We start from the raw sequence: 25680 nt of genomic DNA, 5'->3' as shown, positions 1-25680 counted from the left end.
TGTTTCCCTTTCATGTGGGCTGCCAATTGAATATCTTTATGCTTATCTCTCCTGGCAGAATTTCAGGAGATGTGCTTGGCAGAATGCATGGGTGGGGGAAGGCGGATTAATCCAGAGTTAGTGAGGAAAAGAAGCATGGAGGAGGATTAATCCAAAGTAAATGAGAGGGAAAAGTGGAACTTTACGTGGGAGGTTTAAAAAATTAGAAGAGCCTAACTATAGGAGCAGACGTTTTAAATGGGAGCATACATGTTTGTCAAACTATAGAAAACAATGCGTTCTCCTCAAACATTGGTGTCTGATCAATTAGACTTGATGTCATTAAATATCGGGGAATATAAATGTATGATTAAAATCGACTTGCATGATTAGAGAAACATTACACACTGATCTTCATATGTATAAGTTCATTAGCAAAATAATTTCTTCTCACACTGAACAATCACTCGCACTCTAAAGAGAAAATGGATCGCACCCTGGCATCCCCTGAGAGGGTTCAAATGCACTTTGTATTAACTGCTTGGGAATGATAAGTTATGACATTCACTCATGCTTCAATTGTTGCTGACAAACGGGCATTTACAGCTGTGGCAGTGCCGGCCATTATGCAACTATTCAAATAATGACAGTGTACGACAATACAATTAAGCATCTCTTTAATTGGGGAGTATATCACTTAGTGCAATCAAGTGTTTGTTTGTTTTTCTGCGTGTGGGAAATGTCTGACATAAAAAGTCTTATCTTCTTGCAAACAGCTCTATTTTTACTGACGTCCATTAATAGTCCCACGTGAGCAGCAAGTTAGTGCTTTATATTTAGACCGCGAGGAGCATGGGCGTTTGCGTCAGTGGAATCCCGTGAATGCGTCACTCATATGACGTCTGTGGCGATTGCCACATGATTGGCTGTGAACCGGAAACTAGCCCTCCTCTCCTACCACCGTTTTAGGCACGGTCCCGCCTTGTAGTCTCCCCAGCGTGATAAAACAAGCAGCACATGGAGCGTCCCGCGTGGATCTGAACTGATGCGTGTGTGCGTGAGTGTGCGCGCGCGCGCTTGTGTGAGTGGGCGTGTGCATCAGCGGGGCCTGTAAAGTTGATCTTTGGAATACATGACCAACATCAGAATTTGGATATTTACGTGAATCAGGTCAGTGTTTGATATATATCACTTGTAATAGTGCTGTTTGCGTCATATTATTAATTTATACCAAAAGATGATACATGACTATAAAAAAAAGAATCCCCTCCAAAAAAAACAAACATCTTTGTCCTCATGTAGATGAAGTACGATTTGAAGTAAATTTGTCTTTTTCTCAAATGGAATGAGGCTATTGATTATGCAGTATGTGTTTGCAGAGTTTAGGGAAGCCTTTTTCACAAAGTTCCCTGTAAAGTGAGTCTAAGCCCAAATCTAAATTGCAAAAGCCACGGTTTAACCTTCAAACCACATGACTCTCCTATACTGTCCTCACCATGTCCCGAATCGATCCCCAAACACACACCTGTGCAAGTACATGCATAACCAGGCTTTGCCACCTTTCCCACTTCAGATGGCATTGGGCCCTTCCTGTAATACAATCTGCAGCACCCCCTGGTTTAGTCCCTGTGAAAGAGGGTTGCCCTCCACTCAAAGAGTTCTTAAGAACATGACCAGCCAGTAACACAATATCTGACAGCATCTGACGGCTCCGCCGGGCCAACGTCTACCCTTTCTAAAGAAGGCTGAGATGCCTTGAAGCCAAGAGGGCATAATGGGAAATAAGGCATTCAAGGGGGGAATAAAGGAAACAGTAGGCGGGTTAGGATTACTGACTATAAGGAAAACCTAGTGGCCTCTACGGACAAACAAAGCGGGATCTGGTTTCAAAACAAAATTTTCCCATAGGAAATAATGGAAGCAGAAATAATCTTTTCCAGGCTCGAGTGTCACATTTGTTGAACCAACTGTTCAAGAAATGTCTTAAGTAACAATTGGGTACGAGTATTAAATGAAGTTTGCTGCTGTTAATATTCTGACATAAAAGCAACACACAGCCTTTAAGTGCGAGAGTTTGGGGTCATACTTATATTTGTTGTCATTACGACTACACCAATACCATCCACTGTGTATAATCCGTACTGGGGACATTGTAATTTCCTAGGGATGTTGTAGAACTGATCATATGAAAATGCAAATAGAAAAAAACATTTTCATGTTGATATTTATCCATTTCCTACCTTGTTACATTATTGTCTCTAAATGTGAAAATCATGATCAACGTCATGACATGGACAAATAACATTATTTATGACTACTAACATGAGATTAAAGGTAATTTGATCATATTTGCTATTTAAGAAGTGTAAGTCACTTATAGCTACACTGACACCTCACATATCAACGTATGCAGGCACTGACCTGCGTTTGAGTGATTTCGGGCCGAACTCCTCCGACGTAACTAAGATGCTTGTGCGGCAGTTTTGCATATGCAACTTTTTCAAAGCACGACCACACCAGACTTGTCTTACACTTGAGTTTTGTTCGAGTGCTAACTGATGTCATTGTGTGCCCCAGCGATGCCCTGTGTACAAACACAGCACGTATCCCTGACCCATGACACCCACTTTGGCTCTGACCTCTTAAACCCTGACCCGGGCGCCAAGTTGGCGATGGACATCGGTAGCCAGAAGGAGCAGCTGTCCACGTCGTTGTTACCCAGCATCAATACCTTAGTGGGAAGCGGCTACGTAGGGGAGTTTGATGCTTTTTCCTGCAAGATTCCCGCCTCGGCTTCCACGTCTACACTATCGTTCGGCCAGAGTTCAGTCGCTGGAAGTTTGGACTGCCAAATGCAGAACCAAGCCTATAAACTGGATGACCTCCAAGTGTATGGCTGTTACCCAGGCTCATTTACACTCAGTTGCATCGATGAGACTCTGTCGTCCTGCGGCTCTGACTACTACGGCAGTCCAGGCTATCCTGCCGCTTCCCCCCCAGCAACGGGCTTTCAGACACTCTGTGCACCTCTATGGGATTCCACTTTTAGCACCTACAACTCAGCACCTCAAGCTGATAAACAGTTTTTCCCCTTCAGCCCCGCACCGGAGCAGCACTCTCCCGTGGTGCCCCACCAGGATGCTCCATTCGGTCAGGACGAGGCTTTTTTCATGTCTTCTCAGCAACAAGTGTCTTCGCTCCTTTGCCCCGTCATGTCTATAGAGCACGGCGCCAGGCTCGTGGAGGGCTCTGCCAAAATCCACAACCCGGCTCTGAGCGAGGGCCGCTGTGCCGTGTGTGGAGACAATGCATCCTGTCAGCACTACGGAGTCCGTACTTGTGAAGGCTGCAAAGGTTTCTTCAAAGTGAGTGGAAGGAAGATAATAGATTGTTTTTATATTCGATTATACGTAAACACCTTCGAAACTGCTAAAAGGGAAGCGAAAACTAAAACCATAATAAAAAAATATATACTAATAAAATAAAAAAACAATAAAAAAATAAATAAAATAAAAAATAGAAATTCTCCATACATTTTTATTGACTGATTGACACAATTCATCTCCCAGTCCGTTCTGAATAGTCCGAGGTGACTAAATATGGTTCCTTGCCCAATAAAAGGCTACTATTTTTCCTGTAATCTTAGCATGATAAACAATCCATCCGTAGTTATTTATACTTTTTTTTTTCTTTTTTTCCCTGACAGCGAACTGTGCAGAAAAATGCAAAATATGTTTGCTTGGCTAACAAAGACTGCCCAGTGGACAAGAGGAGGAGGAACCGCTGTCAGTTCTGCCGTTTCCAAAAATGCCTTACAGTGGGAATGGTTAAAGAAGGTAACGTAACGTCATCCTCGCTTGGAGTTTTCACTGACTAACGCATGATGATGGCCAAACCATGGTTTGTAATGACAATCTTGTGAAACCAAAGCTTGGAATGAAAGACACATGTTAGATGAGATTTACAATGCCAGCTGCAGAAAGAAATGGATATACTCTAGCAGCTGTTTTTTTTTCCAAGTGTCTAGTGCAGCCGTGTGAAGGACACATGCACGCGCTTGAAGTCTTCCTCTCATCCTTTATGTCTCTAGTTGTCCGGACAGACAGCCTGAAAGGTCGCCGAGGGCGTCTGCCATCCAAGCCCAAGACGGTAGCCGAGGCTTCCTCCACCACCCCCAGTGTCAACATCATTTCCTTGCTTGTACGTGCACATTTAGATTCCAACCCGAGTATCGGCAAGCTTGACTACTCCAAAGTAAGTGCTCATGTTTTGCCGCTCTTTCTGGTTGCTATTTTGCATGCAGGGCCATTTCATAAAATTGAATTTATTTATTTATTTATGTATTTTTTTATTCAATTTTATTTAATTTTATTTAATTTTATTTAATTTTATGAAATGGTACATTAGCCTCCTCTTGCTCCTCAGTACCAGGAAACCGTGGACAAGGTATCGGAGAAGGAGGATGCTGGTGACATCCAGCAGTTCTATGACCTACTAACCGGCTCATTGGAGGTCATAAAAACCTGGGCTGCAACCATCCCGGCATTCTCTGACTTTTGCACAGAGGACCAGCAGCTACTTCTTGAGTCTGCCTTTGTTGAGTTGTTCATCCTACGCCTGGCATACAGGTTGGCTGCATTTAAGAACCAATGTAGCTTTTTGTATTATTACTTGAGCTGGAGAATGAATCAGTTTCATTCCAATGATTTTCAATTTTCCAGATCCAATCCAGAAAAGCACAAACTGATCTTCTGTAACGGCGTGGTCCTCCACCGACTGCAGTGCGTTCGTAGTTTTGGGGACTGGATCGACTCCATCATGGATTTCTCCCAGAGCCTTCACCGAATGAACTTAGACGTCTCTCTGTTTGCGTGCCTTTCCGCCCTCGTCATCATCACCGGTTCGGCCGTTTCTTTCCTTTTCACACTCATTGCTTATATGCCAGAATGGTGTTTCTCATGCCGTGACGTCTTTGACTCTTAGATCGGCACGGCCTCAAAGAACCCAAACGTGTTGAAGACTTCCAGACCAACCTCATCTCATCTTTAAGGGCGCACGTGAGTGGAAACCGATCGGAAGTGAGCCGAACCCAACCCGGTTATCTCTCTCGGCTTCTGGGTAAGCTCCCGGATCTCAGGACTCTTTGCACACAGGGCCTGCAGCGCATCTTCTACCTAAAACTGGAGAACCTTGTCCCCCCTCCACCTATTGTGGAGAAAATCTTTATGGATATCCTCCCATTCTGAATCCAAATGAACTCCTAAGGAGATGGGAACGCACCTTATATGATTTTTGTTCTTTTGCTGGTGCTAAAAAGCACTTTACCTGTCAACTAATATATGGGACCTTATCTAGAGCAGCGAGCTTTAAAGATGCATGCAGAATCTTTTTGGAACCGTAATGGTGTAATATAGCAACCAAGCACTCTGGAGAAACAATGTCCGGTGTGAGACGTCTTCATGGCTGTGTTTGGGTAGTACGAAGAGAGCTGAACTGATATGAGTGCTCATATATTTTGTGTGCATATAAAAAGACTTTATTGCTGTGCTATATGCGTAAATGTTGCCATGCTATGCAACTCAAAACAATGTTAGCATTGCAGTGTCAGTGATGGTAGCTAAAAGCCAAGACAGAATTTGCTCAAGAGGTTTCTTGATCTGTTGGTTCCACTCAAAAAAGAAACACAACCAGATTAACCTGTTACAGAATCAAGAGAGACACAGAACAATGGTTGCAGAAATGTTCTTTCACCTCTTTTGAGAAAACAGTAACAATCCTTATAGCCTTAAATGAAAGAAAATGTTTGGTCATTACTTTCTTGTTGCTGTTTCTAACATCTTTTAAAAGTCTACACGCAATGAGTCGTGAGGGGGAAAAAAGTGCCTTTGCAAGAACTCCTTAACTCCTTCCCATAAGCTGATGTGACCCAATGTCAGTGTCATTCCTACGATGACAAATTTGAATTTAGCCATCACTATAAAAGCTTTTGACAAAAAAAGTGCCTCAAGTATATGAAAGTAAGGAGGGGTGCTTTACAGTGTTGTGGTTCACAAATGAATTTGTGCGTGATTCAAAAGACTTACAATTTGAATGTGAGGATCATGCATGGTCAAATATTTCTTTTTTTTTTTTTGAAATCGTTGCTCCTGAAACTGCTCAAATCAATGCTTATCTGCATGTTTGTGTCTGATTAATGTCTTTCACACCATTCTGTTATGTGGTCCTTTCTTATTATTTGACCATGCAAATACCTTGAAAAATGTCCCGAGATGTTGGGAGAAAACTGTGGACAGCTGAGATCTTTATAAATAATGCTCAAGCCGATACAATACACTTGCTTCTACATTCACAGAGAAAAGTGATTTTCATGATGCAAAAGTATTCAGACGGAGTAGATTTTATAATAAATTCTGAAAATGTGTTACCGAGTGTTTTTATTTGAATTGATTCTCGTGATCATATCGATCACTTGCACGTGTTCTTGAAATTACAGTCGCTTTAAGAAACCTGACATAACTTCAAGCATTTTGTCAGAAGAAATATTTACGAACATTTGTGTTTCTAATTTTCATCGTGTTATGTGTGTCGGCGGATGTCGTCAGGCTTAACTCTGTGAAATCAGTTGTCGTTTTTTAAATGTATTTGTTAAACAGAAGAAGAAACTGTGTTGCTGTTCCCAGCCACGCGACACTTGATCCCACGGTACGCTGCCATATGGTCGTCTGAGCTTTGCTTCTGGCAGACTGAGTGGAAACAGCGTAGACATGAAAAATAGGTTGCACTGAGTGTTCTTCTCTTCTTTATCAAACCAAAGCGAACCCTCAGTCATCAATTGGTGACTTGAATATTGGTCGTTGAAAGTTTGCCACTTCAGATTTGAGCTGAGGGCAATGTCTTTCATACCAAACTCATTCTCTTGAGGATTGGACTGCCCATATTGCTCTCTTCAAAGACCAACACACACATACACACATTAGTTTTTTTTTCCTTACCCATGTCATCTGTATTTGTTCCCTGCCTCTGAATTTAAGATCTCTGCTCTGACATAAAACACTCAGCATTGGTGGGCTGGAATTATGTTCACACCCAATACATGTGTGTACGTGACTTGTTTATGTGACCTGCCTGTCATAGTGATATATATACTATATATATATATATACACGTATATATGTATATATACATATCATATCTATATTTCTTGACTCTACATGTGAAGGATTGCTGGTTCCCCATGTTTCAATAAGGCTTGTGTTATTTTATCATCCATATATCTCACACAGTGGCAGGATGTAAAATTAAAATTATGATGACAACAAATTTTAAGTTATATTTCACTTGGATGAATCTTACATTTTCATGTTACTCAATGATTGCATAGTTTGCTTTAATCCCATTAAAGCACATGGAGCAATTCATGACATAATCCATATCAAAATTCAGTATTGTAGGTCTGATTGCTTTTTTCATGTCACTTGTTGCTAAGCAGATTTCCACAAAGCACATTTAGGATCCACAAACAAGAGAAAGGACAGGAATACTAAGAAACAATTTGTATTTACATCATCTTAAATATAAAACGCTTTTGTCATCACTACAGCCTCTCTAGATAAACATTATCCTTAGATTCATCTCAAATGACAGCAAAGCAAATCCCATGAATTAACATGGAAGAGACTGTCAATATAGTCGCAGTGGGAAGAAAGCTAATAGCTTTGTTTGTGTGTATGTTGCACCTGTCATTTATTGATGGACTGAGCTGCAAATAACTTCAGGGAATCTGCTTTGTATTCCGTGGGGACATCTCGGCATTGAATTGAATAATTCCTTTTTCATTCCTACTTCTGTCAAACCTACAATCAAGCTTGCATGTTTTGCTGAACTTTTAATGACCACACCATATAGATTTATACACCTATGTATTTGTACATAGGCTATGCGCTCACCAGTTTGAAGCGTGGGTGTGTTAATGAGTGTGGAAAACCCTCCGTGAGTTTATTTATAGCTGGCCATTGTTGAGCCCATAGAAACATCTGTAATTTGATCTGGCCTCTCCCACCGAGAGAGTCTGCTGATAAACGACTTGGCAGACGTCACCGGCCATGCCACCCCTGTGCGACGAGCTCAGCCGGGCCTGCATCGCCAGCTAAAGCTCTTTACCTTCCCCCATGTATTAACTTCTAAGTGAATTATCATTTTTAAGTAGAGGATAGGTTGCTGCTAGGGATCTGTTTGCACCTCGCCAATTAAATGGCTCTTGTCTTTGGTGTAAACGTAAGGGCTGCTGCTATGTTATATTGTTGCTTTGTATATGCCACAAGATGCCTGCTGTCTTTTTTTGTTTTTTTAAAAAGAAGCTTTTTCAGATTGTAATACCATGGAGGCTTGAGACAAGATTAAAAAAAAAAAAGATAAAAAGGGATATCACTGGGTTTATCTGCGCTTCTCACTATGTTGGAAACTTCTCTCTGCTCAGCCAAAAAACATGAGAATGTTACAATTATAAAATGAGATTGACAGGACAGATTGTGTTGCACTGGCGGATGACAGTTCCTGGCCTAGAAGTTATTCACAGCAAAGCCCCCTCACCAGCACTAATACATACGCGCACACTTCAGAGAGCCCCAACACAAGGATCAAGTTCAATACAAGGGTGGAAGGAGGGGTTCAAGGTCAGAACAAACACATAGTGTACCAAACAGCACACACAATTGTCGTCTGAGGGATAAAAGACACACAAGCATAAATCCCAAATTTAGACGCTCCCCTAGAATGGATGTAAAGCATTTTAAGTGCCCATTTAAATATCTCTTCGCAGCCGTGTATTCTTTTTCCTTCTTCTCGAATGGTGTTGGAAGCGACGACGTGTTGAACAAGTCCTTGGAAACAAGAGCAGCTGTTAAAAATAGTGGTGCAAATATTTTGGGTCAAAAGTCTCCCATACTAGCGGCGATATGAATTTGAATTATACATTCGCACCAGTTTGTTCACCGGCATCTGTGCTCCTTGGTCTTATGTTACTTGGAGTTGTAAGTGTGGAGTTCTTGCAACTCCACTGCCTTCACAGCTATCAGACTCGAGTTCAGTTATCCTGATACGTATTTAGTGCACCGTTTTGTATAGTGCATAACTTTATTTGTATTACCATGTATGGTATTTTGTACAGGTCAGTAACCCGACACATATGATGATGTTACACATGCAATCAAAAGATAATATATTTATAGAAGGTGTCTGGCAAAGACATAAATTAAAAAAAATACTTAAAATAAAACTTGAAACTTGACTTGTTGGTCATGTGTACTTTCCGGATGAGTAAACGACAATGAGTGTGGACATATTCACTGCAACAGAAACAACGGAAAATACAGTAATCTGTTCCAGGAGTTAAAATTGGCAATAATAACATTTGAAACAGTATTTCAAGTTCAGTTCAACAACAACAAAAATCAATTTGGTGATTGAAGTTTTGAATTTTTTTCAGATTTATTTACAAATTAACTGTAACTTTTAAATAATGTACAGTCTTAAAATTCTCCACACCAATTTTTCTTTTATGTGTTCTACAAAAGACAACATCCATCCGCACTGAAGCCATTTTGTAACGATGTGATTAAGGGAGGCTCCCCGAGTTCCTTAAACAGAGTGTTACATAAGTGGACTGGCAAGACTGGGATCACAAGGTGCTGGCAGCAAACTCAGTGGGCGGATGGATATCAGAGAAAGTAAGTCTGCCACCCATCAAATTCCATCGCATTAAACGTTTATTTTTAAACCAATATCAGTCTCAAGCAGCACTTCCATCCATTCGTATTAATAAAGGACTGACTCACATCCATCTACTGGACATCATGTGACCAACAGCACCTTAAATTAGTTAGCAGTCTGACCAAAAGAAACATGTTTGGAATTTGTTCACACTTGGAAAAAAACGTTTCCCATTGAAATGAATGTAAATAGAATCAATCTGTTCCACTGTAGAGCAATTTTAGTATACGTGGGTGTAGGACGATGCTCTTGAGAATCTCGTCTAACAAAGGGCTCTCTGAGGCAAAGTTTTCCGGTCTTCCTTATACGCACAATTGGTTCTTCAGTCACTTCTCTTCTGTATAACAGGGAAATGATGCACAAAGGTGAAAAAAAAAAGCAGAACACAGACTCTGTTCTGCATTATCATGCATAAAATGGCGGCCAGTACTGAGAAATATTTCCCTTGAATCTAACATTTTGAATGAACAAATGATACACGACAAATTCAGAATAGAAAAACACACCCTTTTATTTGTGCTGTGACTATTCTGATGTTGTGTCACATAACAGATCATGACGCTTGCTATGACGTTGTACAAATATTTTCCGCATTCTTATTAAACTGATGATGTCCTCTTTCAACGAAAACTTTTCACTTCCTTATTCCCCTTTAACCACTTCCCTTTTGCTTGACAGTCGTAGCATGAAGCAAGGGCCACAATGCTTACAATTCATATCACAAATGTTTTTCGGCTTTCTTAAAATGAGGTTGGTTGTATTGCAGCTATAGAAGGGATCGCTTGGAGCTGCGGCAGTTCAACGTGTGACAGGTTAGTAAATGTTTACTGTTTGCACTCAGCGGAATGTACTACTTAAATATTTGACCCGCTGGTGTAGCTAATATTTGAAGTACTGATCATGAGACTATGCGAGGCAGTCTGTGTATGAGTACAAGATGTTCTGGGCTATTAATCTTAAAATTAACGTTTTTCAAATGTAACTTTAATCCTATGTTTAGTCAGTATTGTATTCTTGCCCGTGCAGCTCATTTGTTAAATTATGATCATATCTTAAATTATGATCATTATTCCACATCTGCAGACTGCTGAGGTGAGATGGAGGCAGCATACAGAGACCTTTACCGGGAGTTTCTTCGTCTGAGATCTCTTTGTCTTAGGCAGGCAGCTCTATTGCACCGTCTCATGACAACCCTACAGATGACCAAAGGTGAAAGAAAACATTCCACAATTTGGTCCCATGAAGTGGAACCGTCATGATGACTCAGTAAAAGTGCTTGTCTGCAGGTGCTCCTAATGGAGACTTAACCGTCGAGCGTATCCAGGAAGTCGTAGCGCATTTCCAGGGAAACCCAATAAGTGCACACAAGCCTGCAGCGCAGTCTGATATGTATGCGTTCCCACAAAATGAGGGCACATCTCGTATCCTGGCTGAAGATATGTCCAGACTCAGCATGACGGCACCTGATGGCAAAGCACAACAAAAGATGTCATTAGGACAGGACCCTTTAATAAATAAGTTTTCCAGTGATCCTCCCAGTGGAGGCGGGAGCCATCCGGACTCCAAGAGGGTAAATTAACCACGTCAGGAGACGTCACTTTTTTTTTTTTTTTTTGCACCAACATGTCCTTTCTCAATTTCCTTGTAAAAATGTGCTGCATTTTCTCAGATGTCTCTTTCAGACCGTCAGTTCCTCGACTTTGACGTCCCGAGTATTCCAGGTAGATTTCTGATGTCAGACGTGGCGCTTCAATCTCTCGTGTGTGAATTCTGCCAGGCCGTTTTTCCGGATCACACAACCACCAGGGGGGAGTTCCTGCAACATCTCCACAACCACGTCACCTAGTTACCATCGCCAAGGACATGAAGTTAGATATTTCTCTTCATAAATCCTCATTCAACTCTTAAAACATCCATGATTTATGCAAAACATGGCAGTAGTGAATCTTTAAAGGTAAATTCAAACTGTTGACATAATGGTTAGGCAGGACAAATGTATAGGTGCTATCTACACAATAGTTAACAGGAAGGTGTTTGCAGAGTGATACTGTCACCCACTGCTGTTTTATGCATATTGCAACTGTTGGCTGGAGGCATAAACAGGTTAGCCATGTAGAGGAACTTAAATATATTTTATAGTTATTCATGCATGACTTGCATAAACAGATTTTGGAATTCTGGACCAATTAAGTGAAATGGGATTATTAACCACAGCACACTTGATGATGGATAATTTCACTTAATGGATCAGATTTCACAGCGTGCCTCGAGATTTAGATGTTACATAAGTTTCAAAGAGTAATGAGCCTCTCTGGGTTATTGGAATGGAAAAAAAACAATAACAGATTGTCACTGTGTGTGTTTGCAATCCAGCTTTCACTGGTTATCTGTCAGCTGCTCAGTGCTGTGTTGCTGAGGAGGGAACACCGAAGCTAAGAATAGCCTCCGAGAATGAAGGCGTTAATTAGCACTGGTGACAGCTGATTGATGACACTGTCTTCCTCTGCCTTCAATCCCCGTCATTCTTCCATAATCACTGTGGAAAATAATTGAAGCTTGTGTGGATATAATTGTCTTGTATTAAAATACATTCATTTGCATTATCTTCAAAGTTAAGACTTTGGCCGCTATTTTCATGAACGGTGTAAATCCTGCGTGGCGTAAGCCTGCGTGGAGGCGTTCTGTTGATTATTTCGCAGAAGAGTGCAGGTTGTCGAATCTACAAGAGGGGGAGCTGCGCCGCTCGGGGTGTGGTCACAGATGACTTGGGTCATGGCAAATATAAGCGATTCCTTTCAATACCTTAAAATGCGGCAGTCTAGCATGTTAGCCTCTCGAATGAAAATAAGAATGATTCAAATTAAGTAAATTGATGGAAAATTAATTCATCCAATTTGTATGGCAGATACGACTGTTAAAATTGTATATATGGCAACAATTTGTATGACGCATACGTTTCAATGTTTCTTGTAAGGATTTTTTCAAGTAAGGGAGTATCAGTGGCATCATCGTGAGTCACAGAAGAACGTCAACAAAACAAACAAGATGACAGCTGGAGTGTCGTTGGCTGCTTGACGCAGGTCCTCCAGCCTCTTACACACGACACAAACATACAAGTATGTGTGCGTTGCAATACAGCACACGGTCCTTCGGGAATAAAATAACTTTTTGAAATTTGGAACTAAGTAACTAATCTGTTGGCAAATTACTAAGTGTCACTAATGCTTAAGAGACGAGCAGGTGGAACGAATGCACAGCCTGGAGTGGATGTGTCGATAAAAGCAAAATATTTATGTTTCAGAGCCGAACATGCTGCTACTGTAGTTTTGAGTTGTTGTTTTTTTCAAGTGACAACAGAGATAAGACTAAGTTAATGCAATTTTAAATAAATATAAAGTTATTTGTTTCTGAAAATAATAATTGGCAAATTATTGTTCAATTCACAATAAAAAAACAATGATTGCAATTGCTCTACACTGTACATTCTTGAAAATGTCAATAAAACTTCACAAATTAAAATCATTTTAAAAAGGGGGTTCATTTCCAAAGTTGTAGTGCCCCCTTGTGTGTTGGGGTATTTCAAATCAAGGCACCATTAACACACAAGATTATTCATAATAAACTGAATGATTCCATATGCAGAAGGGATGCTTTTATTTACAAAATGACAGGTCCATACAGTTCACTGATAATGATGATGATATTATCGTCATTGGATGCTCTTCATGTCTGTAGTATCCTGAGTCCTTTACGTTTTTTTTAAATATTCATAAACTTTACTTTGCTCTGTGATTGACACTGTCTTTGATGACATTTGGGCTGATGCTTCGGCACGCTGTGATCGGGCTCCGTGGAGGAACTTTATTGGCATGTTCTATGGAGACAGGAAATGGAGAAAATAAAAACATTTTTCCTTAGGATTGTTCTAACGAAAATAACATTCCTGTCATCTTTATGGAGACTCACAATTAAAAAAATTTAGGGGTCTCAAATATATGTGGACCAGTTAGGACACCTTTCATGTTGTTAGCATTTACGCTAAAGCCTCTGCTGTGTCTGCTGCTTGTGAAAAACACTAACATAACCAGACCGACATTTTTATTGCAAACATACCATTTAAGAATATTAAAATGCTACTTGGGAAAAAAAAAAGTTAATAGTTTAAAAGTGTTGACATATTTTTCTAATTTCATTGTCTTTTTTTCCCCCCAATACAAATAAATTGAGACTGACGGTTGTGTTTGACTTTTATTCACCTTTGCTGCTGGCCATGCATTTTATATTCATGCTCTCGTTTCATTTGCAGCAGCACGACAGGAAATCTCTGCAAAAATAATTCCTACTATCTGAGAGTTACTCATGACCAACACGCTGCAGGCAAACACTTGTTTAGTCCATAAATGGAAGTTTAAACAATTACAGAAAAGTGCGTTCTAATACACTCCTTGGGCTCTGATCTGCTGCAGTATTCTAAAGGGCAAATATTAGTCACTGCCACGAAGTGGTGTGTTCTAAACTCTTTGAATAATAGTTTGGGGAATTCAACAAGAAACACCCCCACATAAAGTGAAGTCATCACATCATGAACATCTCGGAATTGAAGAAAAATGTAAAGTCAATAAATTACATATTTAAACTTGGGTATACACTTGTGCATACGTACAATTTTGCTAGCGATAAAAGTAACATTTGATACTGAACCATAACAGCAAGTTATTCCGACTAACGTGACTCACAAAATCTGAAGAGTTATGAGAAAACATATTCAGGGGTAGTGAAATGAACTTAGGCAAGCACAAGACAAGAAGTGAGGCAGTTTGACGTCAGAGATGAAACGCATGTCACTTCTTTTTGTTGTTGTTATTTCCGCAGTCCTTTTGGTTGCAGGAGAAGAGGAATAAAAAAGACTGTGCCATTTTGCAGCCCACAGGTGTTATTTTGGTGCACTGTCGCTCGGTGAGTCAGTGCAACGCCCCTCAATTACATCCCACTCCATCGCCCCCACAACCCATCCTTCCCGCCCCTCTGCCCACGCAGCCAACGCACTCTGACGTCAGTTGCCGCTGAGGTGGCAGTGCTAGCTGCTGCTGGTGTGTGTGTGTGTGTGTGGGGGGGTCTTATGCTGTCGCCCACAGAGTACTTCCTATACCACCTCCCTCCCTCTTTTGCTCTCCATCCACGCCCACTCATGTCTTGGCCGGAATTCTTTTTCCACGCTCTGCCTATCACAACTAACTTGGACACATCACTTCTTCCTCATAAGGCAGCGTGATACCAGGAAGAGCCTTTCATGTTTACTTGAATTCATCCTCATAACGTCAGTTTTGTCTGTCTAGATTCAATTTTATTTGTGGTGTTTTGCTAGTTAAGCTAACTAGGAAGCTATGAATGCACACCAAATAGGTTTTGGTGTCAATGTTATTTTTTTATAACTTGCAAAGAGAAGGGCAATCATTGCAAAAATATTCATTTATTATAAGATAAGATCAAATCAAACACACAATGATAAGTTAATATCTGAAAAGTCACCTGTGGGGGGAGTTCCATCTGACCCCAATTTGACCTTGGTGGCTCTATCATGTGACACCATGCGAGCCAATCGCAGCCCTTCATCCATGAGCGTTTGTTGCATGAGATGGCGACTCCAGGTGGGCGGGTTGGAGCTGTCGGTGACGGGACACGGCGATGGCGACTTGTTGCATTGCGAGCTCATTATATCTGAGAGGGCACAGACAGCAAGAGAATGCCGTTCATAGAGTTTTAGAAGCAACGGTGACATCTGGAGTAGTCGGAATAACTTCTTGGAGTGTTTACCATGTGACATGCTGTCGGGACTTTCTGCAGACAAGCTGTCATCATCGGCCCTCTGGTGCGAGGCCTCGGCGCTGTCTGCTCCGAGGAGTGACGACGTGCTCTCGGGTGCAGTCACCTTGAAGTAAAGAGACAGTTTGTTATTCTGAACTACTTGTTTTTTATTTCTGTTGATATACAGAGACGTTATAATCGCAAGCACTCCCATAAGAAGGATTTGTCAACTCACTTCGAGTCTTGCTCTTTTGTGTGATGGCGCACAGTTCTCCTCCACATTAGACCTGAAGTGAAATAATCAACATTCATAATCAATATTTTACTTTCCATAAAGATCAGTTTTATTGACACTTTGTAATGTATTCATCTATTTTATAATGAAAATGCTTGTCCTAATTAGGGTATCGACAATTCATAGCAGCGTGTTCAATGAACCTACCATGTATTGTACGTGCAAACTCCGAACATAAAGGCCTGAGCCGAGATTCGGAAATATATTAAAACTGCAAGACACTTACCTTGCATGCTTGAGAGTGGAGGTGTAGGCACATTTTCTCGCCACCTGCCGAGCCAAAGAGAAGAGTTCCACCCTCCTGAGTAAAAGGGCGTTGTCACGCATACAAAACTGGGCTGCCGCCTCGTTGATGATCAACTTGAGGGGAGAAGAAAGATGAGTGAGTATGACGCAGTCAAGTGACGAGAGGATAGTTTGTTTTACCTCGTGCTGCGTGAGTAGTTTGCCCTCTCTCCGCTTGGAGTCGAAGCGTCCATAGATGAGGCTGTACTTGCGGATCTCCTCTTCCTTCTTCGCGTCCTGGGAGCCCATGTTAAAGATGTGTCCCACGGTTTTGGCAATCTTCTTGTTTATCCTCAGCAGACTCTTCACTTCCGTTGCGTCGGAGCGGGGCAGAGTCCTGAGGAGTCTCTCCACACTTTCCGCCACGGCGCGGCTCGTCTCACTGTCTAGTTGTCCTCCGGGCCAGGCAGACAAAGGGGCGGGGCCAGAAGATGAGCTTGGAGATGTTGAGGGACCGGGGTGGCCTATGGGTAGATGCGGCGGACTGGGCGAATCCTCTTCCATTCCCGGTGCAGAGGGTAAGGTGCCGTTGCCATCAGGCTCTGGGCTGAGCCAGTGCGGGTCCATGGGGGACAGTTTTTCTCGGTAATGTGAGTCTGGTGGCTGGGGGGACGCCTGAGAGCATGGGCTCCGGGGGCTCCCACTGTGCATGGGCGTAAGACACGCCCGATCCTCCCGCTCGCACGGTGACCCCGGCTGCCCGTTGCTCAAAGACTTCCTCGGTCCACCCGCTGATCCGCTGGGACCCGTGCTGTCCACTTTAAAGAGCGGGATCCCCCCAAGGGAAGGAAGGCTGGAAACGGGCTGGCTAAAAAGGGCCGGATTGGCCGCCCAGTCTCGGAGGGCCTTCTGCAGCCGACGCACATGCAGCGGCTTGGTAGCCATGCCGACCAGGGCCATGATCTCCAGGAACTCGTCCTCGGCCGCCTCGCAGAGTTGCTGCACGTCGTCGCCGCCCTGCTGGATGAAAGTTTCGTAGTAGGCCAGCAGGTTGGCCCTTTGCAGCACCCGATAGAGCTGCAGCTCCCCAAGAGTGCGTGGCAGAGACATGGCACGCTGCACACAAAAGACGAGCACAAATGAGACCGACCGACTAAAAGTTTGAAATCCTCATGAGACACTGAAACATGTTAATGTCAACTTTTGACTCATTCTACTGAAATCTTCAACAGAGGTGAATTCCCAGAAGTCATTATAAAAGATGGCACAAAAAACACAGTCCCCACCAATTACAACAGCAAACAATTCTCATAAATAAAGCCATGATGTGGAATATTTCGCTTCTCCAAATCTGTCACCGTTGTGGCATCTTTTTATTTTCCAAGATTTCAGTAGCTCGGCCAAATAAAAGCTTACGTCTTCACACATGAAGAGGTTGAAAAAAGTAACATGCCTATTTGACAGAATAAGAAGAAAAATAATATCCATTTTTGAAATGGAGGGAGTAAAAGCTTGAACTCATCAGAAAAAAATAGTCAAGACGTGACAGATTTACATGTAAGTATATAGTAACTATGTACTTTTTTTTTTTTTCAAACTTCCCACAACTGATTATCAGTCATTTTCTTAAGAAAGTGTTACAACTCGTCACTGTTCTTACCTTCAGGTCAGGAAGATGAGTGAGGCTGCGGAGAAGTCTCTTAAACAACAGATGTCTCTGTACATATGGGGGAAAAAAATCTTCGGTCATTGTTTCATTGAGTCAAAACAAGTATTCAATACAGTCATAGGCCATTAAATATATTGCAATACTGCTAAAAAAAATGCACTGCCTGTACGTCCACGTTTCAAATGCAGCCTTTTTTACCTTGAAGCAATAGCGTCAGGTTGGCGTAGTAAATCCCCTCAGCCTACTGTGGCTCGTCTGAAATCACTGGCAGAAATCCTCCTCCGGCGCACCGTATTGGTCGCTGGCTGCCTCTCTTTCTCTCGCTGTGTGTCTGTGTGGGCTGGAGAATGACGGGGGCGGACTGCAACGCGCCATCTGACCGAAAAAGAGCCTTCCTCTCCCGGTAGAGAGGCGGCTTTCAAATTGGAGATGTGGGTGGGTGGTGGTGATGGTGGTGGGGGGCTCGGTGTTAACCCTCTGCGTCTTCAAGATGTGTTCTCTGGAGCATGGAACTATTAAGAGAAGTTTGAAGACCCGAGTAAAGATCATACAAGAGACAATGTATATTGTTAGTTTTTGTCTTTAGTTTTTTAAATTGTGCATGCATTCTTAGTTTGCAGGGTGCTTTATCAGGCAGACTTATTATTAGGTCTTTCACCAGAACTGTGTTCACAATAAGTACCCTACGCCCTCAAAAATTAAGAGTATGGTCCAGAATTTTTATGAATTCTTTTGAATTGCATTTTAAAATAATAATTAAAAACGGTCTGTCTGTCTGTCTGTCTGTCTGTCTGTCTGTCTGTCTGTCTGTCTGTCTGTCTGTCTGTCTGTCTGTCTGTCTGTCTGTCTGTCTGTCTGTCCGTCCGTCCGTCCGTCCGTCCGTCCGTCCGTCCGTCCGTCCGTCCGTCCGTCCGTCCGTCTGTCTGTCTGTCTATATAGTGTTGCGGTTGGCTAAATAAGAGTTAGTTATAAGTAAGTGTGTAAATATAAATGGAAAACATAAAAACTCCAAATGTTAAATTTAGCTATCGTCACTTGTTTAAGTACATTGGATACTTCTGGTCAATAGATGGCGGTAGTACTCAAATGTGTTGGTGGACTCGGGAAGGGTCCGGCAAAAAAACGAGAAGGAAGTTAAAAATGAACAGAAGAAGAAGCAGAAGAAGAAGAAGAAGAGAACCATAAAAACAACACAACGGGCACCTGGCAGTCTGACATAAACAAGGTTACACACTTATCCGAGCGATATAAATTCAACACAAGCAGTTTTGAATGCACGTGAAAATTCGATACGCATCTTCACGGTACCCAAATGATGTGTAATACTGTTTGGGCTATTCCTACAGGAAGGGCAAACTGCTTTTATCAGCTAACTGTTACCACACGTCGTTAGCGAAGACTTAGCTCGTCGGTGATATGTTTTCTCTTTAAAGGACAATCTGTAGTTTTGTTTCTGTTTTGTCGACGCATTTTCTCGACATTTAACGAAAAAGCTGACACGAACGGGGACTAATTTTAACTCAATTAGTCAGCCTGCACGCCTGCCTTTTTTGGTAGGGTGTTTCCCAAGGCTAACATTCTGGGCGTCTGCTAACATTAGCCGCCTCTAAAGCACTTGGCTGACGTGAGCTTGAAAATGTTTTTGTTGATCTCGTTTTGTTTTATTTCTATCAGTAAAGCTATGCAACACAATCCTACTTTATTTTAGCTTGTAGTCATACTGTTGGTTCTGTTTATTTAGCAGGCAGACCTTAAAGAACGGTGACATACCATTTTGTTAATTTCGAAGTTAAAATATGTAAAGTTGCGAAAGAATATAATGTATAATTTATTAATGTGATCTTAATTTTATTTATGTTAATCGACTGTGCATTGTGGGGAAGTCTTTAGAAGTGCAGTGTCATGATATACGAATATTAGTACATAAAGTGCAATCTTTCCATATGACATTTTCAGGTAGACTTGAGTGGTAGATTGACATTCAGTTTTTTCATGATGGTGTGGTGAATGAAATCAATGATCTGGAATAGTTTATGATTAAAAAGCATGTCTGAAGTTCAAGCTGGTGGGCTAGGACTCCATCACTTGCAACACAATAGCCACTGTAATTCATTAATTTTCTGTATGCTGTAAGCGATGTTAGAAAGAGGTCTTATTTCAAATCTCACTGGCAGTTTCTTTTCGGAAAAATATTAAGTACAGTTCTTGTGTGAGACTTCTGCTTATGTCCTGTTTGTGCTAAATATAGAGACATTTGTGTTTGTTAGATTTTTGTTGTGTCACCATTTAGGATGGTGCACAAACATGTTCTTTTTGTTCAGTACTTGTAACCTGTTGTGTTTCATTTCAGATACTTACCTGCTGCACAATGGCAAATGTTTAAAAGCCCAAATCAGCTGCTGATATGGTGTACCCAAGAAGCCCCCAGTCTCACATTGGGGTGAGGGTCTGGGGAGAATATTGCAGCAGAATATGGCTTTAGGAAATCATCTTCTACAAGAATTTATTTTCACCACGACAAAATAAGAGATTTGAAAATGGAGAGAGTGGCAACTGAGAGGGAGATGGATGCCTTTACAGATTCGGATGAGGAGCTCACAGAGGGTGATCCCACTTCAGTGAATAAGTCAAGTCGGTGGGAGACTCGAGTGTCCGAAGTAGACCGCGAGGCCACATCCAATGCTCAGGACACCCCAAACCCCGCCACCCCGCATGACTCCGGAATCGGTGACGTGGAATGCTGCGGTTCCATGGAGGACAGGGATGAAACCGAGGAAGTTTCCGACGACCACGAAAGCGCTGACGGTCATGTGAGCTCCCGGGTCATAAATCAAGAGGAGGATGAATCCGCAAAGGAGCAGCACATGAACGGCGAGTCGGGTTGGAGGAGCTTTGGATCAGGAAAGAGGTGCAAACTGAGGAGCGGAGGTTCCGTTTCCGATCAAAGTGGCTTTACCTTTCAAAAAGGAGCTTTCGTGTCGGGCGGCGGCAGGCACAAGCAGGCCCGCAGGCGCAACCATCATCATCATCCGCTGAACCGCGGCCGCAGGCGTTCAGGCAAACAACTCGTGTTTGCTTTGAAAGAAATGTTGTCGGAGTCTCTCAGTGTCTGGTGTATCTCCTGTGTCCATATGATGATCGAAATTATCGTCACCTTAACTCACAATTGCGGCGTTGGCGTGGAGACCGGAGGGTTGAAACTTTACCGCTTGGGGCAGCGACTCATTGGAAAGATGACGGACATACCGGGAATGAAGGCCGACGCTAGTAGGATTTTAAGATGGACAAAGTGCGCAGGCGCGGATGTGGCCGATAAAGTTGGTCGCTCACTCAAGTGGACTAAACAAGCTGCCTTATCGACTTTCAGACTTCTTTATGCTTTGATTGTGCTCGCGTCCCAGCGAGTGAAAAGTGTCTTGGTCCGGCTTGGTGGAGAGAGGGGGAAACGGTATTGGACAGCTTTCCAGGATTCACGTTTTTTGAAGAGGGTGGTGCTTTTTGTGGAAAGGATAAGAAAGTGCTTCAAGAGGGACGGCCACGTGAACACTTCCGGCTTCGAATCACCGGGTCGAGCCGGGAGAGGCCCGCCGGGCCAGGAGCTGGAAAGACTGCTGGCCTTGGCTGGGGTCCCAGAAGACGAGCTTGATCCCTTCACGGTGCTTGGCGTGGAGGTCCACGCGACTGAAGCCGAGCTGAAGAAGGCCTACAGGCAGCTGGCTGTCCAGGTATGCCGGCTAAAAAAACCCACATCAAATGCTTCTATGGATTGTCTTTGATGAATGGATGACTAATAAATTGTCTACACACAAATAGTTTTTTTCCCCATCTCATCTCTTTTAGGTCCATCCAGACAAGAACAAACACCCACGAGCTGGTGAGGCGTTCAAAGTACTGCGGGCTGCCTGGGATATTGTCAGTAACCCAGAAACACGAAGGGAGTATGAACTGTGAGTAGTAGTAACATGACAACAGAGTCTGCAATACAATTTCTCAAAACAAATGATTCATTCAAGGATGCTGGTAGACATCAAAACACATGCTGTACATAAAAAAAAAAAAAAAAAAAAGTTCAGAAAGAGAGAGAAAAAGGCAGTCTCAAGAGTTAACGCCATAGCTAATCAGCCTGTGGTGGCTAGCTGCGTAAGGTACAGCAAGCACCCAACTAAAGATAAGAGTCCTTTGTGATTTACGCTTCTGCTTGAGGCTGTTTTTACTTTAGCTGGAACTGGGGCATTAGTCAGGGTGGAGGAAATTACCAGCAGTACCAAATAGTGGTCCCTGTTAGCAGAAAACCTTCAGGCTTCTGCTAAAAAGCAAAGTAAAAAGGCAGAACTTGTGAAGGGCGCTAAAAATGGCGACATGTCTGCTGACTCCCCTTTAGCATGAGATTAATATTGATTGTTAATTTTGATCACAGACCTCATCATAAGAGGGTGTGTACACGTGCCTTGTCACCACCTAGTGGCGGAAAGCTACATTGTAACCGTGCAGCTCCTTCACAGCAGCAGATGTGATGTATTTAAATTCTTTAGCGCAGCGGGCCGACCTTGAATCACTTCTCTAAGTCTTGCCGATCAATGAAATTTGCCTATGTCGCCATCCCTCAGCAATCTGCTCTGTCCCGTCACAGGAAGCGAATGGCGGCAACCGAGCTCTCCAAGTCCATGAACGAGTTCCTCACCAAGCTGCAGGACGACCTGAAGGAAGCCATGAACACCATGATGTGTACCAAATGTGAAGGCAAGCACAAGTATGTATTCCCGCACAGCAGAATAAGATTTGCTCCTGCGTAGAAGAGAATGACAAAACGCAGATTCGTCCTTGTCACCGCAGGCGCTTCGAGATGGATCGAGAACCAGCCGAGGCCCGCTTCTGTGCCGAATGCAGTCGTCGCCATAGCGCCGACGAAGGCGACCTTTGGGCCGAGTCCAGCATGTTGGGCCTACGTATCACCTATTTTGCCTGCATGGATGGCAAAGTCTATGATATTACAGGTAACTTCTCTTCATTCAAAGCAACAAAGATGTCGATAAAAAAAAGAAAAAATCTGTCATCTGATGTTATTGTGTCACGTTTCAGAGTGGGCCGGTTGCCAGAGGATAGTCATCTCTCCAGACACACACCGCGTGCCCTATCACATCTCCTTTGGGTCCAAGAACAACAGCAATGCCGCCAGAAACAGGTGTCGTGTATTGCTGCTTGTGGGCGTGTATGGGGAGAGGACGACTTTTAAATTTCGAGTATAAGATAGGGGTGAAATTTGCAATTACGTTACTCCTCCCTGCAGACACATTTGATACTCCTTATTCACCTCCATCTTCCCTTTTCCCTTGAAGGTCACACACAGAGCACTGTCCAGGGCCGGCCAACCCGGCAGATTTACAGGACTTCTTCAACCGCATCTTCAAGGGAGCGGCCCCCAGTGACATGCCAGCCAATGGGGGCTTCTTCCCCTCAGGTCCACCTCACCATCCCCCACCCGGCGCCGGCTCACCCCCGTTCTCTCCTCCCCCGGGCCAGACGGGTTTCTTCATGCCGGGGGGCCCGCGGCCCGAGCCCGGCGAATCGACGGCGGAGGGCGGCAAACCTCCGCCTAGGAGGAAGAAGAAAGTTCGCAAGCCCTTCCAGAGGTGAAGTCTGCTGAGATGAAGACAGCTACGGGAAAAAAAACAACCCAGGGAGACATTCAGCACAGGCCGCTTTGGGTCTTGCTGACATCCCAGCTGGAGGAGATTGAGGTTGCTTGGAAAGGCTGTAGTCTCCATTGAACATGTTGGAAGGTTCAAGAGATGCCGGTGGTGGTGGTGGTGGCGGTGCGGTAGCTCTCATTTCACCTTGGCTTCATCTTCACGCTGACTGTAGCTTTGCCATTCTTTCCTACCAACTCGCATTGCACCGTTTCTTCCCTTGCTTTTTGCCACTCCCAGTCATTCACTTACTTTGGAAACGAAATCTTTGCAAGCCATGGTGGCACCAGCCGTGGCTCAATGTAATCAATTTGACAATAGCCATTTCAGCATCAGCGCAACTGTCTTACATGATATTGCAGAGATTCTCCATGCTAGCAGTTACATTTAAAAAATGTTTTTGTCTTTTGAACGTTGCAAATTTTTGTCTTTAAGACATGGAAAAGCCCAATGAGCAATAGTCCCAATTTAGTATCAGCATACTGTATGTTAAACACGACAAGGAATGAGTTACCAGTGATGCTTTGGTGATATACAATTTGGATATGGGGGAAACAAATAATAGCTTGGAACCTCCAATTATGGACAAAATGTTAGACCGCTCTTTCTTCCTCGGTTTTATTTGTATTTAAAGGCCTAAATGTTCAGGTACACATTTGGGGGGGCGACAAATATAATGACATTGAAAGTAGCTAATTAAGAGTAATTCTAGAGCCTTTTTTTTTTGATAACCAAAAGTCACCATTCCACATTGTCTTTCTGTTAGTCACATGATACACCTGTCGTGGCATCAAGACATTAAAATGAAGAAATTGAAGAATACCAAATAATTTTTCCATGACTGTATACACGTTAACACATTAGGCAGTGAAACTTTTCCAATTATTAGTCCCATTCATATTTGTGCTCCATTGTGATTTCCAAAATTCTCAACGGGAATGGCCTGATGAGTGGCCTACATTGCCCTCTGTTGCTCATCAGTGCTATTAGACATTTCTTTTATCAAATCACTGTTTCCTCCCCAGCTTTTTTAAGACCATGTGGTATCTCCACAATCTAAGTCTCAGTTTGTCTACCAAAGTTTAAGTTAACCTCTGATGTGAAATGTTTTAAACGATCACTCTAAAGATTTCGAAATTACTGTAAACATAAGAAAAATAAGCACGCAAGAGAAATTTCATGTCTTCATCGAACAACATAAAGGGTTCACTCTACTTTCTGCTGCTTGCATTCCTAATCACTTCAAATAACTTCAGGAAAACTCGGCTCTTTACACCAACTGTGTAAATGTTGCTCGAGCAAGCAGAATTTGACATTTGTATTTTTTGGGGGGGGTCAGTTTTGTACCTTTTGTGTTGGGGCCTGTGACGTCGCTGTTCGTGTGCGGTTGCACAGAAGCCTGAAGTTCGCTGCATTGTGATGCCTCTGGGTTGGAGTGGTTGCGATATATATATATATATATTTTCCCCGAATAAGAATTTCAGTGTTGACGCAGGATGCTGCCATGTTCCTCTCCCTGTGTCACATCGCCCTTCTTTTATGCATTTGTGGTGTATGATCAGGTGAGCCATGCCAGAACCACAAAGGCTTGGAATGCTTGGAATGAGATTACTCCTCAGCAGTGGCTCTATAACTGAAAAGAACTGATTTACATTTTGCTGATAAAGTAGCATGATTTTTTTCATGTTTTGTTTGCCTTTGGTTTATTTTTCCAATGATGTGCAATTTGTGGTCTGCCGTCCTTATTTAGGCTTTGGTTTTCTAATTGCCATGAACGTTGACAGTGAAAATTTGCATTTGTTGACTTGTCACACATTCACCTCAGCATGAAAATGTACACTGATGGACATACTGGGTGCCGCTTGAAAGTTCAAGAAGACAACAGCAGAGTCAACAATTTTTTTTTTCTTTTAATGGTTTTTTTACAGAATATGCAGAAATATTGTAAACAATTTTATCTGACAATCATCAGGGGCTTTTGTTCCCTGGCTGGCAGACCATTTTAAAATATCACTCTTGGGTAAGTTTCCCCTGCTTTCTCTGGTTTTCAAAGTAAAGATAATTTCCTAAATCCAACATGTTTGACTTGCTTTATATGCATAGATCCACAACAAAGTGACATTATAAATACGTAGCATAAGACAAAAGTGACATACTACAAGTGGATCAGTGTTTGGCTTATGTGATTGGATGATCTCCTTACAAGGAGATGTTTGAAGGTGAGCATGACTGCACACCGCTCCATCCACTTG

General features: G+C 42.7%; 4 protein-coding genes across 9 annotated transcripts; 3 read left to right on the top strand and 1 right to left on the bottom strand.

The window, feature by feature from the left end:
- The first annotated feature begins 136 nt into the window (after nt 1-136).
- On the top strand, nt 137-6400 carry LOC133161802 (nuclear receptor subfamily 4 group A member 1-like). Its single transcript, XM_061290427.1, has 7 exons — nt 137-1149; nt 2557-3344; nt 3686-3815; nt 4070-4233; nt 4405-4607; nt 4701-4879; nt 4963-6400. Exons 2-7 carry the CDS (start codon nt 2559-2561, stop codon nt 5223-5225), a joined length of 1725 nt encoding a protein of 574 aa, XP_061146411.1. The 5' UTR covers nt 137-1149; nt 2557-2558; the 3' UTR covers nt 5226-6400.
- A 3968-nt stretch (nt 6401-10368) lies between these two features.
- zgc:113184 (uncharacterized protein LOC553745 homolog) lies at nt 10369-13391 on the top strand. 5 transcript variants are annotated; one of them, XM_061290432.1, is made up of 5 exons: nt 10369-10559; nt 10831-10956; nt 11034-11317; nt 11417-11468; nt 12722-13391. In XM_061290432.1, exons 2-5 carry the CDS (start codon nt 10845-10847, stop codon nt 12820-12822), a joined length of 549 nt encoding a protein of 182 aa, XP_061146416.1. In that variant the 5' UTR covers nt 10369-10559; nt 10831-10844; the 3' UTR covers nt 12823-13391. The 5 variants fall into 5 exon arrangements, with proteins under 5 accessions (XP_061146416.1, XP_061146415.1, XP_061146417.1 ...); XM_061290431.1 differs by having other exon boundaries at nt 10370-10559; nt 11417-11615; XM_061290433.1 differs by lacking the exon at nt 12722-13391 and adding an exon at nt 12121-12358 and having other exon boundaries at nt 10370-10559.
- Nucleotides 13220-18157, bottom strand: nab2 (NGFI-A binding protein 2 (EGR1 binding protein 2)). Its single transcript, XM_061290428.1, has 8 exons — nt 17940-18157; nt 17733-17789; nt 16274-17188; nt 16074-16207; nt 15788-15839; nt 15562-15676; nt 15277-15465; nt 13220-13621 (listed from the first exon to the last, which is right to left on the bottom strand). Exons 3-8 carry the CDS (start codon nt 17180-17182, stop codon nt 13524-13526), a joined length of 1497 nt encoding a protein of 498 aa, XP_061146412.1. The 5' UTR covers nt 17183-17188; nt 17733-17789; nt 17940-18157; the 3' UTR covers nt 13220-13523.
- A 661-nt stretch (nt 18158-18818) lies between these two features.
- On the top strand, nt 18819-25504 carry dnajc14 (DnaJ (Hsp40) homolog, subfamily C, member 14). 2 transcript variants are annotated; one of them, XM_061290772.1, is made up of 7 exons: nt 18819-18966; nt 20092-21466; nt 21582-21688; nt 22372-22491; nt 22575-22735; nt 22821-22923; nt 23078-25504. In XM_061290772.1, the coding sequence occupies exons 2-7, from the start codon at nt 20279-20281 to the stop codon at nt 23373-23375; spliced, it is 1977 nt and encodes a 658-aa protein (XP_061146756.1). In that variant the 5' UTR covers nt 18819-18966; nt 20092-20278; the 3' UTR covers nt 23376-25504. The 2 variants fall into 2 exon arrangements, with proteins under 2 accessions (XP_061146756.1, XP_061146757.1); XM_061290773.1 differs by having other exon boundaries at nt 18915-19045.
- Nucleotides 25505-25680: the final 176 nt, after the last annotated feature.

Source organism: Syngnathus typhle, linkage group LG11 (genome assembly GCF_033458585.1).
Source record: "Syngnathus typhle isolate RoL2023-S1 ecotype Sweden linkage group LG11, RoL_Styp_1.0, whole genome shotgun sequence".
In the NCBI taxonomy this organism is placed as follows: Eukaryota; Metazoa; Chordata; class Actinopteri; order Syngnathiformes; family Syngnathidae; genus Syngnathus; species Syngnathus typhle.
Note: the sequence above shows the minus strand (reverse complement) of the source record. Positions and strands in the feature narration are given on the sequence as shown.